We start from the raw sequence: 18,276 nt of genomic DNA, 5'->3' as shown, positions 1-18,276 counted from the left end.
ACCTGGCAGCTGGGTCCCCCCTATCATGCAAAACTAGCAGGTGGGATTATAACTGATAACAGTATGTGGTTTCTCCAAAACCAGGACTAAGAAGCTAGATAGATGGATGAAGGAATGAATGGATGGGTAGATAGATAGATAGATAGATAGATAGATAGATAGATAGATAGATAGATAGATAGATAGATAGATAGATAGAAGTTGATATGAAAGAGGTCTGGTTATCTTTCTGACAAATGTCTTAGCATAATGATGTGTAGTATATGTATATGTCATTTTTGGAACACCTACTTGGAAAACAAACATTGTTCATTTTATTAGCTCCACTGACTATACAGGAGCACCTTGTAGTTCCAGAATTGAAGACTGTAGTCCACCTGTTTCTCTACATAGTTTCTTATCCACTTTCACCCTGGTCTTCAATGGCCATGACCTGCAGGACCACCGCAATGCTGGTATGATTTGGGTGCTGGATCATTCAGAGACAGTAGTTCATCTGTGGCTGCACCGTTTGTGTTGGTCGTCCTCTAGTTCTTCATCAGTGGACACAGGACACTTTTGGCTGGATTATTTTTTTAGCTGTTGGAATATTCTCAGTCCAGCAGTAACACTGAATGGTTTAAACACTGTCTGATCCACTTGTACCAGCAGAACACACACTAACACACCACCACCACGTCAGTGTCACTGCTGCCCTGAGGATAATCCACCACCAAAATCATACCTGCTCTGTGGTGGTCCTGTGGGGGTCCTAACCACAGGGTGAAATGGGAATAAGAAAGTATGCAGAGAAACATGTGGACTACAAAATGCTCCTCTATGGTCAGTGGAGCTGATAAACTGGACAGTGATTGGAGATACAAGGTAGGTGTTCCTAATCCAGTGGTCAGTTAGTGTAGGGCTACACTAAAGAGTGCATCAGTATATATTTTGTCAGTCAGTGAAAACATAGCTATGTCTATATGACAACACATACCAACAATTAAACATCCTTCCGAAAAAAAATGCTTCCTCTCAGGGCAGATACTTTTTGAAGCCCAATAAAATGTCCCCATAATGAAGTTTCATTTATTCCTCAAGTCTTTCCAAAACAAATGTATCCTTCGGTATTGATTGAGTTTGCATATGTTCAGCCAAGCCTGAACCCTCTGGGGCAAGTGAAGGCCAGTCTGTCTGAGATCATATCTGCTCCTCTGCTGGCGGCAAAAGTAATTAGCTTGTTTGAAACAATCAATGTTTGCTTTATGATAGCTGCTTTTAATATTGGCACAGAAACTTGATGATGCGTCCGACTGCTAGTGGAACAAATATGTCATAGATGTGGATGCCAAACAGGGACAACTGTGTCAGATATCATTGTGTAACTGCAGCTCTGGCCACAGCTGGCTTAATGCTAAGGTTGGTTACTGCTTGCAGACTTGCTAATTAGAGTGGAGGGCATTAAAAATAGCAAAATTTCACACTTGGACCTGTCCTCTACAAACTCCAATTTAAAAAGTAGGAAGAGTGTGTGAAACACTAGTGAAATCAGAAAGCAGTATCTACTAAATTCCATTAAAATAATAAAAAATATATACACAAATGTTGTACTTTTTTTATTGTTCATGGAAGTAGAGCAGCATTCTGCTAGCATGGAATAAGATTTCACTTGATTTGATTTGAACCACACATTGCACTTAAACTACTGAGTTACTGGCCCTTTTTTTACTTTTTACTTGGGCCTCGACCCATTCTCACTCAGAACAAATTCGGCTGTTACTGGATTTTGCGTTTATACGTAACATGATTACATGACCTACTTAAGATGTTTTTGGAATATTTCGTAATGCAGCCTTTTGTTTTTAGCATTTCACACAGTGTCCCAAGTTTATTTGGGACTGGACTTGTCTTAAATTCATCAATTGTACTTCCTTTCTTTTATGTATTTATTTATTTTTTATTTCTGCTTTGCAAGAATAAAACATCTCATTTAGCCCTGTCAGTGCTGGAGGCCAGATTTGCTAAATCTATTACAGCATGTTTGTACAAAATATTCAGCATGTTCGATTCCAGCAGTGCTCCATGTTTCCGCCATCCACTTGTTTCCTGCCATCGGCAGTGTTTATTGCTTCTCCCTGAGCTGAGAAATTAGCTCCCGCTGAAGACCCCAGTGGACCCAGCGCTCAGATTGGTGATGGACATTTCTCTGCATTTTGTGCTTCTAGTGTCATAGTGGGGTATTGGCATTTTTGCCTGGTGTTTGTGTTTAGTAGTATTTTAGCTATGTTTTGTACAGTAAGGGGAAACAACATTCCAGAAAGTATTGTTTTTCTTATTTAATATGCTTCCTGTTCTGACAATTTAATTTTGGCCTTTTGGCATTATACATATATAAATATGAGCAAAACGTATTAGTAATAATAATACATAATAATAATACATAATTCATAATTCCTCTATGTAAACCACATGATCAGGCTCCCTCTGGTCAACTCACCATTTGAATTCCTCCCCTTATTTTCTGTGAGGTTCAAGTCAGAGTATTTGCTAGGCGCAAGCACTTTTTCTTTTATCAGAACACAGTCCGGAGTACTTCTGCTGCCTGTTCGAGGTGAGTGTTTTATAGAAACATCCATTTTCTCCCCAGATTCAGTTTCTTGGCTGAGAAGATTCGGTTCTCCTCTGTTTCTCCCAACACATCACTCCATTTATGTTTCTTTTAATGGTGTTAAATGCCCCAGAACTATGGGCAGATATGCAGCACAGATGATGCTCCCACCACCATGCTTCAGAGACGTATAGTTTACTTCAAGCTCAATTATTGTGTAAGAGCCGTTATGTGTGGAGATTGAATGCACTGGAAGTATATTAAATGCTAGAAAATGAAAGGAACCAAATATTTGATTGCCCTCACACTCTTATCAGGCTGTTTGTGCCATTGTAGGTGTTTTATTTTATATTATTTGATTTATTTTTTTGCATTTTAGCTGGGTGTTTTTTGTATTGTTGGGTCTTAATGTCTTACTGGAGCATTTATGTGCTAGAGGGGTGTTTTAGTGGAGCGTTTGTGTGCTAGTGGGGTGTTTATTGCAGCATTTGTGTGTTTGTCTCCGGGTCCCTAGCGTTCGATTTTGTCTCACTTACCTTGTGTGTTCTTTCCAAGCAAGAATATCCAGGGTTCAGTTGGATCTACCTCAAGGTGAATCAGCCAGTCCCTTATCTTCGTAGTCCTTTTAGCGATATATCAGAGTGTGTGCTTGCATGTAAGAGAGAGAATGTGTGTGTGTGTGTGTTTGATGTGAACGCATGAATCTGATGCAGCTTCATAGCCATTTCTTGCTGAAAATGTCCAGTCAGGGCTGAGTAACCTCTTTATCTCCAGGGGAACCTGCCACCAGACTATCGCATCAGCCTGATTGATATCGGGTTGGTCATTGAGTACTTGATGGGTGGAGCCTATCGCTGCAACTATACACGGAAGAGATTTAGGACCCTCTACCACAATCTGTTTGGCCCTAAGAGGGTAAGAATGTAAATCTCATGAATAAGTGTTTATGAACATTGCTTGCACTGTATTCATTTTGGGGGGGGATTCTAATATGTCAAATGTCTTGATTTTTCTTAGTGGGTTCACTTTTTTCTCAATAGATAATGTCTCCTGGGAGAAAGATTTTGTTCAAGATTAGGCTCAGTCCTGCTATGGGAAACTGACCCTTCAGGTGTATATTACAGATTTGACAAATTAGAACAGTTATGGCCTATTTAATTTTTGAAGCTATGGGTCTTCATGAGGCAGTGCTGCCAATCCAAAATGGAGGAAGAGCTACTCTGTATAGCCAAAAGTTTGTGAACGCCAAATCTCAATTGTACCTCCATCATATTTTATGTATTGGTAAAATGTTGTTGTCACAAATAAAAGAGCATTGTGCATTTTGTTTCACATCCTTATCACAAAATTCTCATGGTCTACAGTCGTCAACTGTAGTTCAGAAGTTTAGTAAATGAATCTATAAAGAAAAGTGTCTTTTTGTTTCAGTAACAATTGTCGTGGTACTTAAGAGATTTTAAGACATGTAATCCCTGAAAACGAACAGCAGACCTCCCGAATCAAGGTGAAAACAAATCCTTCCCTTGTCTCATCTCTGCTCAGAGAGTCCAAACAGAATATGTGATAACATTCTGCCTGATCCCCTTAAAGCAAATTATCTGCCAACAGCGAGGAATTTTCCCAGCTGCCGCCACAGATCAGAGATTGGGTCTTGTGAAAATTATTTACACTGTGGCTCAGATGTGGCCCCAGGTACATGGGGCAGGAATATTTATATGAAATTGATGTATCTCTATGGAGGCGGATTGGGGGTTACTCACACTGGGGTCATATTGATTGAGGCGAGCAGGTAACATCAGCAAACACATCAGCTATGGATCTGTTGCATAAAACCCCTGAAGCTCTGGAATCACAGCTGAAAAGTCACAGTCAGCACATGAAACACTAAACTGATCCATATCTGTGCTGTTGTCATAAACTCTCTATGTTGGCACAGGGATGTGTTTGTGTTCATAATAGGTAGCTATTTAACCGTAGATATGAGAAGATCAACCAATCCGCCATTGGTTGTAATCTGAGAAAATACATTGCTAATATTTCTTGAATTGATGAATGACACAATGTGAGCCACATTGGGCTACATCAGCCTATATCAGCCCAGCAGTTTTTAAATGACTTAGACCAACGTAAATAAATATCTGATGCAACACTTAATAGTACATCATCCAACACACTATAACAACCTGGTACAGTGAGTTGCAGCAGCTTAAAGTCCTTATGCCCATTGCAAAGTGTGAGTAAGAGGGGGCTATAAAAGCCCTCAGCATTAGACTGTGGAGTAGTGGAACTGTTTTCTGGAGTTGTGATTCTCAGTCCAATATCTTTGGAATGAGCTGGAGTGGCAGAACATATTCATTGATCATTTTGGCAGCTGACTTTGATTCAGTGTTAGTCTTAGACTTTTGACTAAAATGTGTATTAGTTTTAGTCTCATATTAGCCCAGTGTTTTTACTTTTAGATTTTTGTTTAGTTTAAGTTCATTTTAAATTTTAGTCATATCATTTATATGTTTTTTTCAACATAACTTTTATAAAAAATACCTTGAAATGTTACTTTAAAGGAGCAATCTGTAAGATATTTACTGTTATTAGTCATAACATATCCAGGGTGTGTGATCATAGATTAAAGAAACTGTCAAAGCTAAAACATTGCTGCCTCTCGTAGCATTGCTGAAGCAGTATGTTCTCTTTGAGAAGTGCCCAGTCTGTGATCCCACCTTCCAAGGTCCTGCTTCTGACCTCGCCCTCTGTCCCATCACAAATAATCCAAACCCACAGCGTTGCCAGGGTCTAGAAACATAGCGTCTTTCAACCATTAAATGACCAAGTAATCAGAGTTATTGTTATATTTTATCGGACCCAAAAAGGTTAAAATTTCCATTGTTTGTTTGTTTTAAAGGAATTGAGGAAGATTCATGTGTGTTTCCCTGTGGTGTGTGTATGACTAATGCTTATCAGCCTAAACGCCATCAAATCCTCAGAGCAATGTTCCAGCATCTGACATAAAACCATCAAAGAAGGACATAGGCTATAGCTGCATTAAAGTGGGACACAATTCTTATCAATAACTTTTATTCCTAAGAAATATTCAATGCTGTGTCCACAAATATTTGTCCATGTTGTGTACTTTGGGATTAGTTCCTAGAATTTAGGTGACTTTAAAAGAAAGTGTTTCACCATGCTAACTTAATCTGGCTCAAAGGAGGCTATAAAAAGGAAGAAATGCAGTAGGTTGTCGGCTTGTTTCTGGGTCAGTTTTGATAAACTACATGTAGGGCTTCATAAAGTTGCTAAGTCCATCTAATAGTCACACAATGGCCATCTTATGTACATCATCTCAGCATCACCAATGTCCCTTGGTTTTCCAGTGCTTGCAAATAGTACACACACACACACAAGTCAACATCAAACATAAACATATATGCGGGCCTTTGCCCAAGCTAGGAAGCCTAAAATAGATGGGAGATATTAGAAGCGGCACAGGAGAGCTGCTCCAGATTTTCCTGTGCAAAGCTCCCAGCGCACATGCTAGCTCATCTGTTCATTATGCACACATGCTCTGCTTTTAACGCAGATACATCTCAATTTAACACGCTCTCGCTGCCTCGCACAGACACACCGGGGTCACCCACGGTGTTCTAATGAGTGTGCTAGTTAGAAGTGAGCAGGAATTTGTGACAGAGTATGTGTCAAGAATAAAGTATGTGGAAGAATCGGGTGTTCTACTGCAAATCTTCTTTTGTATGTTTCCTTTTGCCAATGAGGGTTTCTTGACCACTCCTCATACTTTCTGAGCCATAGCATTAAGTTGTTTTTTCTCTTAAAGCAAGAATATATGTCGTGAATAGGATATACGGTGAGAGCAGGGTATGTTATCTCACATCTCATACTGGTTCAATGTCTACAGGCTGTAATCTTTTTTTGTATCTATTTCCATTTCTCAGTGAGTGCTTTCTGACCCATGGCGTTGATTTGTCTTCTCACAGAGAGAGAGTATGTGTTGAGGATTGAGTGTGTTGGGTGGGTGGGATCTAAGGCTGTGGTTCATTTGAGTATGCAGAAAGCGTGCTTGGCTGTGTTCCTAAATGCCACTTTTTGTTGTCATCATTCATAGCCAAAGGCCCTGAAGCTGCTCGGAATGGAGGTGAGTATGTGTTTTTCTCTTTTTAACTCCCCTCCCCCAATGTTGGCCATGTTCTGTACGATTTCCTGCTGTTTTTTCAAATGCCAGCCCACACAGTGTACAGCGAGAAAACACTCATGTTTTCCTCACACCATATATTTATGCATGTACGAATGCAAAAACATTTACAAAACAGTTATTAATCATTCTGTGTAATCATGTCCATTTCACCAAATCCAGGGCTGATCTAATATTAACACATGCTTTACAGATATGCAACTGTTTCTGTTCCCTCATCGTTTGAGTGGGGGATGCCAAAATTATTGCATTCAAATGTATGTCTATTACTCCAGCTACTGCATGTACATTAATGTGAAAATTTCCAGTCATAAGTGCAATTAAGTACTTTAAGTACATGAATACAAAATCTGCATATATTGTATCAATACCTAAATGTAAAGTCATGTTATCAGTATTTCATTGTTTCCACATTTTCACTTTATTTTTTAACTTTCATGTTTTTTGTTTTTTCAAAAGAAATCTGCAGAGATATTTTCCACACCTCAAATGTTCATTGATTGATGTTGGTTGCTTTTTCAGAAAATACAAGAATCCGAAGCGTTGATGTAGTTATGTGTTCATTAATACGTTAAACAATTATTTTAAGTGGAAATTAAATAAGCAAATGAGTGGTCTCTGGCTTTCTTTGGTACTGCACTTGTTAAACTGTTGAAGCCAACTACAAAACTGGCTTTAGTCCTGTGACTTTACTTTCTACAACAGGATGACATGCCGATTCGACGAGGGCGCCAAAAGACCACGCGAAAGCGAGAAGAGGAAGTGGACATAGACCTAGATGATCCAGAGATCAACCACTTCCCCTTCCCCTTCCATGAACTGATGGTGTGGGCAGTGCTGATGAAAAGACAGAAGATGGCACTCTTCTTTTGGCAGCATGGTGAAGAGGCAATGGCCAAAGCTTTGGTGGCGTGTAAGCTTTGCAAGGCCATGGCACACGAGGCATCGGAGAACGACATGGTGGACGACATCTCCCAGGAACTCAATCACAACTCCAGGTGCCAGAGCAGATTGTGTTGTAGGGGAAAATGTAGAACTGGGAAATTGGTACTTTTGTCCTTTTTCTGACGTTAGCCTTTAGCCTTTATCTTTATCTAACAGCTTTTATATCTGTCAGTCACAGTCTTGGTAACACTAGCTTTACATTTTGTTACATGCATATTTCTAATAGCTAGATTTAGTCACAGTAACCTCATTTCTTAGCAATACCAGTTTTATATTAACTGCATGATAAAACACATACTTCACTCATAATACACACTGGACCATGTTATTACAGCAATAAAGTGTAACTTTGGTGGTACTCTAGCCATTATAACCACTGACAGAAAAAGCACTTATTACCAGAATATATGTTAAAAATTGAGCTATATATGCTAAAAAGTGAGCTAGTCCGACTAAAGTTAGCAGGCACTACCACTCGCCCTCGTTCATCAGTAATGCTCAAAACCAGATTCTAACCATTTGTTGTCAACAAAGCTTGGGTTCCACCAACAGAAAGTGTAACTTTAGCTATTTTATTGACACAGTAGGCGGAGAAAAGCACTTATTACCAGAACATAAGCTAATCTGGCTAAAGTTAGCAGCCACTGTGTCTCACTGCACAGTAACTTTCGAAAATCTGATTATAATACTTTCCTAAACAAAACTAACTAACACCACAACACATGAAAAAGGGCAACAAATCCTTACTACCCTAACTTGTGTCCTCATGTCTGTTTCAGCTCACTCTACTCTGTAAATTCAGTTCAGTATTAACTCTTGTATTCATTTTCTCTCACTTTCTTTCTCCTCCCTCTGCCATATAATGCCCATACAGGGAATACTGAGCTAGATTCTTCTTGTAGCTAGGAGATTTGTGCCATAAAGTGTTACACATTTCTAGCAAGAGTCCTCGGCCCTGTGATTCAGACATTGCTTAGTGCAGTAAACCAGCAGAGGACCTGCCGTAGCAGCCACAGAGGCTCTGTTCTCCCTATTACAGCTCAGTGGAACACCACAAACATTTAGAAACTGTAGTTTTAAGGTATAAATACTACATAGTAATTCCGGGTAGGCTTCGGACCCACTGAATGAATGAATGAATGAATGAATGAATGAATGAATGAATACTACATAGTGTTCCTTTAAGTCTACATTACACTAAGCTTATGTCTAGATAACCTTAGTCACAACCTTAGTTACACAATACGTATGTGTCAGGAATTCTAGTTACAACTCAGTTACCCCATGACTATATTTCAGCAACACCACTCTCAGTAGCACAAAGCTTATCTTTCATAACTCGAAGCTGGGGTTGGTGATTTTATAGGAACCAGTGTATAAGCCAGTTGTTGAAAAAATCCAATTACATTTAGCCCTTGTTCCAAAGCCACACCCCTAAAAAACAATTGCATACACGGCTTGATAAGTCACACATGGAGAAGAAAATCTCGACTTCCAACGCCATCCACCTACCTCATGTCTCAATCACAAAGAGAAAGAATACATCCAGCAGCTACACCGACGTTCACTCTGGTTTCCCCTCTGGCTTTGTCTAGCCTCTTTTTATTGGAAGCCTTCTCCCTCTGTCCTTTTTTTTCTGTGTGTCTCTTCAGGCATGCGTCTATGTGCATGCATGAGGCAGAGTGATCAGATCGGCTCTGAGGGTAATGTAATAGTAGTGAAATTATTGAACAAGGTTTTTACAGTCCGTTGGCCTATATAGAATTGAAAACATTTTTTAATCTATGTTATTTGATTGCAATCTGGATGTAAAGTGCATTCAATAAATATTATAAAATCTGATTTTAAGATAAATCATCCACTCCAGTCGTGTTTATAACACTGCTATCTCTGGACTACAAGATTCTACTGTCTCTGGAACAACAGCCATATGTTTTAGTTATGTGTTCTTCACTTTCCCTAGCACTTCTTTTAAACTCATCCCACATTATCTTTTGGTAACACACTGTTTTATCCAGTGGTAACACAAATTTAATCTCTTGTTAACATCCTTTACAGCATCCGTTACTGTATTCTGTACCCAGCTTTTATCTCAACCATGAGAAATATTGTCAGTAATGTGCCAGATGTCTTATTCCACAACAGCTATTTCAAATGTCACCGGTTTCACATGCACTCACCCATAGGTTTTAGTGTACCTCTATGGGGAGGGACAAATTGAGAGGAGAACTTATCCTGTGCCAAACTTACATCACATTAAAGGCACTGTGGCTGGGCACACTGTCAATGTGCCAAGCACACTCCTTTGAAATATTTGCTCAAGCTAATTAAAGGTCGTATTTCTTCATGTGTGTGTCTGTAGCTGTGTGTAACTGTGTGTAAGTGTGCATGCATGCACCTGTCTACCTGTAACCGTGTGCCCGTTCTTCATACACCTCTTTCCTGCAATTTCTGCCTCACCCAGAGAGTTTGGGCAGCTGGCGGTGGAACTGCTGGATCAGTCCTACAAGCAGGATGAGCAGATGGCCATGAAGCTGCTCACCTACGAGCTGAAAAACTGGAGCAACGCCACCTGTCTGCAGCTGGCTGTAGCAGCGAAGCACCGCGACTTCATTGCCCACACGTGCAGCCAGATGCTGCTTACTGACATGTGGATGGGGCGGCTGCGCATGCGCAAGAATTCCGGCCTCAAGGTCAGAGCACAAACTTAATGCAGACTTCAAAATACAACAGAATCACAGCAAATCATAAAAACACTCGTCATCACTCTCATTGTTACTTTAACAGCAATAGTACACAAAGCACGAAATCTATTTTAGTGTTGACAGTGCCTTATTGTGGAGAATCTTAATACTGCTAAATGTGAATGAGTGAGTTAAAATGTGAAAGATTCCTGAACATTACTTAAATTTGAATTAACATTAAAACATGAGACTGTATGTCATGAAATGTTCTTTTGGTCATTTAAAAAAATCTGAAACTTGTTATTTGTTAATTCACTTGAACCTTTATTTAACAGACAAAGGGACAAAGAAAACATTTTGAGTGTTTCCAGTGATGACCATAATTTTTCTACAGTTAAATTACAGTAATAATAATCTGGACTGCAGGCAGCCAGTCAAACACATGCAGTCAGTGCTTTTCCACCAATGAAGAACCAGAATGATTCCAATTCACAAACCTAATTTGTAACTCTTCGTCGTATTTCCACTGACGTAAATTTCTTTGTGAATCAAAAAAGTTTGTTCCTGGCTGGAACCAAAGAGTTGGTTCCTCGGCACAAACCGTGACGTGGTCCATGGGCGTTACGAGCTAAAGAAACTCAAATATAGTGTTTTAACATGCTGTGGAGCTAGACGTGGTCATGTACGGCCTGTTATGTAAATAAATAAATGGACAAACAAACACAGCAAGATGACTCAGAACATTTCCATACGTGAATTATATGTCACTGTGAACTGAACCAGCTGTAAACAAAGAATAAACAACTACCTAAACTTCTAGAAATGTGGACAGTTTTGCGAGAGAGCACAAAAGAGACAAGAATCAGGAACAGATCTGGTTCAAGAACCAGATTTCTTTAGGTGGAAATGTGCTGTCTGTGTCTACAAAGCCACACTTTTTTAACTCATGCAAAATGAAGCCTACCTGGAGGTTGTGGGTTTGATTCCCACTCCTGATGACTGTCTGTGAGGAGTTTGGTGTGTTCTCCCCGTGTCCGCGTGGGTTTCCTCCAGGTGCTCTGGTTTCCGCCCACAGTCCAAAAAAAACACGTTGGTAGGTGGATTGGCGACTCAAAAGTGACCGTAGGTGTGAGTGAATGTGTGAATGTGTGTTGCCTTGTGACTGACTCCAGGGTGTATTCCCGCCTTGCGCCCAATGATTCCAGGTGGGCTGTGGACCCACCGCGACCCTGAACTGGATAAGCGATTACAGACAATGAATGAAAATTAAGCCTGGCATTGTCCTACTGTACTATATTGTTCTAATGTTTGTGTGTGTGTGTGTGTGTTTTAAATACAATTAGGGTTAGCGGTGAAAACAAATACATTATTGTATTTTTAGAAAACTGATGGTACTGGTGGTGGTGGTGGTCATTTGTGATTTTTACAAATAGGCCATAAACGTCCCAAATTATAACGCTCATTTTTGCTCAATGCTTTTTGTTTGTGCCCCGGAGATTACTAATATTTTTCTAGTTTTTATATTATTTTTATAACATGTTGTTGGTCAGTTTGTTCATATTGGCATAAGACCAGTTACAGTCACATATGTTTGGAGTGTGTCTTCCAAGGGTTATGTCTAGACAAAAGCAGTGAATGTCATGTTCAAGAGAATGTTATAATAATCCAGATGGGGCTATTAGCAAAAACTCACTAATGCCATGGGTCCCTGTAGCTTTATTTTTATTTTATTTCTTAAGCAGCCTCATCAGCAGCCTTTTGACAGATTTCAAAACTGCCACTAAAGCAACAGTCAGTTTGTGACTGTCATAACACCTGCCTCGTTTGCAGAGATTTTCTACCCCTACTCTTCTAATTGACAGATAATGAAATTTTAATGGTTATTTTCAGCATGGCGCTTTCAGAGCGAAGCTCTTCCAACAGATTAGATCAACCTTGTGTTTGTAGTGGTTTGGAGAGTAGGGGAGTGTTTTTGTCTAAATTAGGTTTTGGGTTTTGAAAACCCCAACGTACACAAACCATTGAGTTTAACCCTGCAAGACTGAATGTGTTGAAAGTGACATATTGTCTTTAAACCATTTACAACCGTTTCAGGCATTAAAATATTGAAAGTCACTGTAGATTATGACCTCAGTTAAACTTACTTTAGTGCATTCATAAAGTGCATTCATAAAGTTACGTTTATGAATGCACTTTTTATGTGTGTGTGTCTTTGTCGTATAAGTCATAGTGAATGCTCATAGGATATTCAGGGATAACCATTATGGACAAACCCCAGTCAGGTTTATTTTTTCAATTTCCTGGCGTTTCTGATTGAGTCTGCCATTCTTGTTTAATTCTAGGAATGCTAGCCAGCCATCCTGCAGTGTTAGCCATGAAGGAAGCAGCCCCCCTATCTCTCAAACATGAGTTTGGCAGCTGCTGGAGTGGAGCATTACGGCACTTTAAGAGCTAGATTCCCCTCTTGCCTGCATCTGTTTCTATCTGTTTTTTTATGGCTTGTCAAAGCTATTACAAGAGGGAGGCTAGTGCAGTCTTACATATGCTTGAGATTAAACACTGCACACAACCATATTTGTTTAGTTCAGCTGGTGTTGTCTGAAGGGTCTGGTTGCATACTGGAATACAAATCAGAAGAGCTTGTAGCATTCCCAACTGGGGAATTTGATCTGTACAGTATATTAAAGAGAATTAGTTTTGAATTACAATCAAAACAAATCATACAAGCAAAACAACCTAGCTAGCAAGATGCCAGAAGTGTTTTTCTTTTTATTTATCATAGGTATTTATGCTCATTGTCAAAAAAAATGTGTTTCACACAGAAGGAATCAACCGAAAGGAATGAAAGTTGGTTTGTAGGTGTGACATTGTGAGACGCGAGAATGATTCAAGTTTCACACTATGTAATGCACTATGAACACTACACCCCAACTGCGAAATCTGTAGGAACTACTTTAGAATATTCAAGGTGCATGGGATAAACTGCCACAGGACACCACTAGGTACATCTACAACTCCGTGCCAAGATGTTTAGCATGTTTCTTTAGCAAACCAGGTGCCCCAACAACATAGACGTTGCAATAGAAACATCACTTCTGTATGTGTAGCTCAATAAAAATTGCCCATATCAGTCTGAATTTTTATCATTTATTGCTCCTGGTAAATTGTATTTTCCTTCCAAATGTTATTGCAATCTGACACTTCTGGGTGCATATTCTTATTTTGATGATGACTGTATTTCTATTATTTTTGCCCCTTTGGTGCTGTAAAATCCAAAGCTGTTTCAACATATGGTCAGCTATTATGTGTTTCAAATTTCAGTTCAGTTCAAATTCTTAGCAGTCATGTTAAAAGTACGGACTATTATAGTTATTTAGTTACAGCGAAGGCTGCTTGTCTGTTCACATATTTATAATGATGTCTCTGGCAGGTTACCTTCTAATCAAGTTGCAGTCAAGCCAACACCTCAACAAAGTCTGTCTATACCACTGCCCTGGGGGACTTCCTTAGAGCACTGGCTGAAAAGAAATCTTTGTATTTACCACATTATAGACAAAAGAAAGAATGCTAATTCTCTTTAATAAACTGTACAGATCAGATTCCCCAGTTGGGAATGCTACAAGCTCTTTTGATTTGTATTCCAGTATGCTACCAAACCCTTCAGACAACACCAGCTGAACTAAACAAATATGGTTATGTGCAGTGGATAATCTCAGGCACATGTAAAACCATGGGCTAGCAGTATGTGAAGGTGGTGTACCCATGTGAGTAAGTTTAACAGGTTGTCACTAGATATGTGTTGGCTTGTATTGGATGATTGATGGGTTGAAGTCTGCAATTTTCGCATTCATTTTGTCTGTTATTTAATTTTTTTTGCATTAGAATTACTGAGCTTGATAACTAGAAAGCAGTTATAGTAGGAAGTATCAAAGCTCTGCTGAGTTACTATGAACTGTAGAAAGAAAAGCCAGATAGCAGACACAATTGGGCCAAATCTGTCCCATTTTCAGAACCTGTGGATCAGTTACAGCACTGGTTATGGCACAGCACTGGCCCAGACTGGTTCCAGAACACACCTGATATTTGGTCCATATTAGATGACAATTTGGAGTTGAGACAGCCAAACAGCGACATCACTCAAGAACAAAAATAGGTAAAAAAAAAAAAATGCAGGTGTGCCACATTAGTGTCAAACATTCATTGCCATCTAAAAACAGTCACCGCATATTTTATTGCAGAGTTAGTAAAACTGCATCAGTATGTCATCAGTGGCAGTATGCCGTAAACATTGCCATGGTAATAAAAACAATTGATAATTAAAAGAGAGCCTTGCCAGTTAGTTTTGGGATTTTTTAAGGTGAAAGAATGTAAAGGATGCAAGAAATGTGTACATTAAAAATGTGAGGTAACAATTTCATTGACACAGAACAACTTTCATGCAAGTAGAAATCAGCTGGGAGGGCCCTTGCCTCCCAGGTACCCCGTAGCTATGTTCTGACTACATGAGATTTTATATATTCTAGCAGGGTTCAAAATATCTTGTAACAAGATCACACATCTAGTGACAACTTCTTCAACTTTCTGACAAGGTAACATCACCCTCAAGTTCTTTTAGTCCATGACATTTAAGCTTCATCACCTTCCAACCATCAAAACAAACCACACAAGCAGAGCAAGCTAGCTAACAAGATGTTTTCTTTAACCACAGGGATTGATTTCTACTGTTTAGTACACATGAGTCTGCTTAATTAAAATTTCTTGGCAGGGCTTTTCTTTGGGCTAAAAACAGGCATTTACTTTGAGCTTCATCTTGACAAAGCATTTGATTGGCTTTGAAATGTCACATCTCTCATGGTCCTGTGGGACTAGATTAAGTAACATATCCAAAAGAATCCCAGGATCCCCAACAATGCATTTGCATGTGATTCCAGGTGATCCTAGGCCTGCTACTTCCACCTTCAATTCTCAGCCTGGAGTTCAAGAACAAGGACGAAATGTCATACATGCCTCAGGAGCAGGAAGCCTACCTGCAGGAGAAGGACTCGGACGAGGCCGACAAACCGCCCAAGGACAAAGAGGAGGAGGACATGGAGTTCACCGTAAGAGCATACTGTGAGGCGCAGTACAACTCCGTGGTGAGAGCACCCACCTTAGCCCCGTTCTTTAGCCTGTAGTCCAGTGCACACACAATCACACCAACACAATCGCTGCCCCGAAATTTGGCCTCCCTTTCAAATCTTTGTTCTCTCCTCCAGTCCATGGCTACCTACCCCGTAAAGAATATGCCCCGCCCCTTCCCTTCTCTTGCCAACCACTCCCCTGCTTTGCCCCTTTTCCTCGTTGTCTTAGCAAAGACGTGTGGTCGTGGAGTTGTAGCGTGTCTCCGTGTGTCTGTCTGCCCGTCTGTCTGTTTGTCTGTCAGTGTATTCGTCCCTATTCTCTTTCTGTTCCCTCTTCTTTTTTTTTTTTAAGCGAAGGTCTCTCGTCCGAAGTACGGTACTGTGACATCTCACTGAGTGTTTCTTCCTCCTCCATGCCACCCCACCATCGCTGTGCATGATCTGTGGACAGTCTACCCATCTGCCCATTTTGCTTGCTGGTCCATAATCCCCCTAAAAACTTTATGTGCAAATAACTTCCTTCCCACAAAGAGCTGTCATTTGAACTCTTCTTTCCAATTACTGTCATTACTCCATTCAAGCCACAGGTTAGCACAAGTGACTCATGGGTAATGAAGTCTAATAACAAGCTGAGAGCTCAAATCTCGAGGCAGATGACTTCATTGACCAATGGTGCATTAGCGTCATTGTGCTAAACTGACTTTGCTCAACACAGCTTGGGCAGCTGATGTTTTTATTTTCTCCCACATGCAACTATGAATCTACCACAGATTTATAAAGTGATGACACAAAGTGGAAACATTGTATTGCAATTTAAGTGTCTCTGCCATGAGGCACATATATTATCGCCATCCAATGAAAACATCTACCTACAAAATAGCTTCTTTACAGGAGATGGAAAAAATCTTCTTTAATTTCAATGGAAATAATTGTTAAAAAAATGATATTAACAGTAATTTTGGAGCAATTTTATTAGTCTATTCATCATGAACATTTCACATTCAAATTATTTAGCGAATTAAAAATTGACAGAAAGAGAGATCAATGTTTTTTCATTGGACAGCGATGATGTAAAGGCAGTGTTATCCTCAGTCCTAAATTGTATTTATTTTTACATTTTATTGATTTACTTTTATAATACAAAATGCAAATTGGTCAGTGAAAACAATTCTGTTGAGTATATTCAGTAAAATAAACATATCACAGCTTCTTGTTCTATATAGCAAGAGGCCAGGTCCCATATTGATATAATAGATATGTTTATACCGTATTTGTTAAACTATATACACCCCATTTCTGAAATAATTGGGATTTTTTAGTAAAAGGCAATAAAAACATGAAGCTGCAATATGTTTATTTTATTGAACATTTTCAACAGAATTCTTTTAACTGACCAATTTGTATCTTGTATTAAAAAAGTAAATAAAATGTAAAAAAAAAATACGTTTTAGGACTGAGGATAACATTTTTATACATCTTTACAATAATTTATAAATCAAAGATTTAGGCCAAGCTTAGACTTGGAAAATGAACATTCTGCTTTTCAAAATTAATATAATGTTAAGCAATCTTTTATTGGTTTGTAAAATTTTTTTTAAGCTGCATTATTTAATGTAATTAATGCACCACAATGGCTGACATTTTTTATATACATTAAATAATGCAGCATAAAAGAAAGTTATATATATATATATATATATACACACACACAGGTCTTTACTGTGATCTGGCCACTTGTCAGAGGATGGGTAATTTAGCTACAGGTGCTAAGCGGCTCGGCCACAGCTGATGTTTTGAAAAGTTAAATAGATAAAAGTGTTGCAATACAATTGTTACACAATGTCCAAGAGCGTGCCATGTTCTCCATCAGTATGAGTTCTCCACTCTTGGCTTAAGAATGTGTTCCAGGGACACATGGAAATGGCATTAAAATATCAGCTTCTTCTCTTCACTTCCCTCTCCTTTTCCCTACTCTCTACATATCTGTCTATAGTTCTCTCCCTCTCACTTTTTTCTCTCTCTCTCTCTTCCCTTCTCTCTCTATTGTCCTACATTTCTTTCTGTCTTTACAGAAAACTTCCTTCTTTCCGCTCTCTCTCCCTCTCCGGTATCCTTCTCTGCCTTCTATCACTTCTTCTTTTTTCCCTTTTATTTCTTTTCCTTTCCAGTTCTTCTCACTCTTTCTGTCTTTACTTTCTCTCTCTCTCTCTCTCTCTCTCTCTCTCTCTCTCTCTCTCTCTCTCTCTTTCTTTCTCCCATCATTTTACAGCAGTATCACCACATGCACCACCTGCCTGAGCACTCAGAATTGTTTGGCCAGGTTTTTTTGCCGCATACAATTCTGAGTAGGACAGAAACCTCTTCATACATGAAACATGTTAATGCTAAAACTGCGGCTCTGTTCCCTCTCCTCTTGCTCTTCTTTAATGCATTTTTTAGGCCATGTTGGGGACCGTAAGCGCTGAAGCATCTCGTAAGAAGGTGGTAGAGGAGGTCCAGCACCGCCATCGGCTAATTCCGCTCGGCCGCAAGATCTATGAGTTTTACAATGCGCCCATCGTCAAGTTCTGGTTCCACACGGTGAGAAATATTTCCAGTAACTCATGCTGTATATTTCAGTTATATGCAAACAAGTATTTAAGCCTTGGGTTCTATCCAAAATTATTTTTTCCAGTCATCTCTCTCTTTTGCAGACTCTCCCTAACACTCATTCTCTTTGTTCGCTATGTCTGCGTCTCT

The 18,276-nt window shown here is 39.4% G+C and overlaps 1 protein-coding gene across 5 annotated transcripts in view; it reads left to right on the top strand.

The window, feature by feature from the left end:
- Positions 1–18,276, top strand: part of LOC136676308 (transient receptor potential cation channel subfamily M member 3-like) — a 245,408-nt gene that overhangs the window by 199,546 nt on the left and 27,586 nt on the right. For 2 of the 5 annotated variants that reach the window (XM_066653207.1, XM_066653202.1), the window contains exons 13-19: positions 3,143–3,178; positions 3,362–3,502; positions 6,702–6,731; positions 7,494–7,786; positions 10,198–10,426; positions 15,349–15,552; positions 17,977–18,117. In XM_066653207.1, the coding sequence (XP_066509304.1) occupies positions 3,143–3,178; positions 3,362–3,502; positions 6,702–6,731; positions 7,494–7,786; positions 10,198–10,426; positions 15,349–15,552; positions 17,977–18,117 (1,074 nt within the window). The remainder of the gene's footprint in view (positions 1–3,142; positions 3,179–3,361; positions 3,503–6,701; positions 6,732–7,493; positions 7,787–10,197; positions 10,427–15,348; positions 15,553–17,976; positions 18,118–18,276) is intronic. The other 3 variants (XM_066653203.1, XM_066653205.1, XM_066653204.1) reach the window with 3 other exon arrangements.

This window comes from Hoplias malabaricus, chromosome X2, assembly GCF_029633855.1.
Source record: "Hoplias malabaricus isolate fHopMal1 chromosome X2, fHopMal1.hap1, whole genome shotgun sequence".
NCBI lineage: Eukaryota > Metazoa > Chordata > Actinopteri > Characiformes > Erythrinidae > Hoplias > Hoplias malabaricus.
This window is presented reverse-complemented; position numbering and strand designations above follow the sequence as displayed.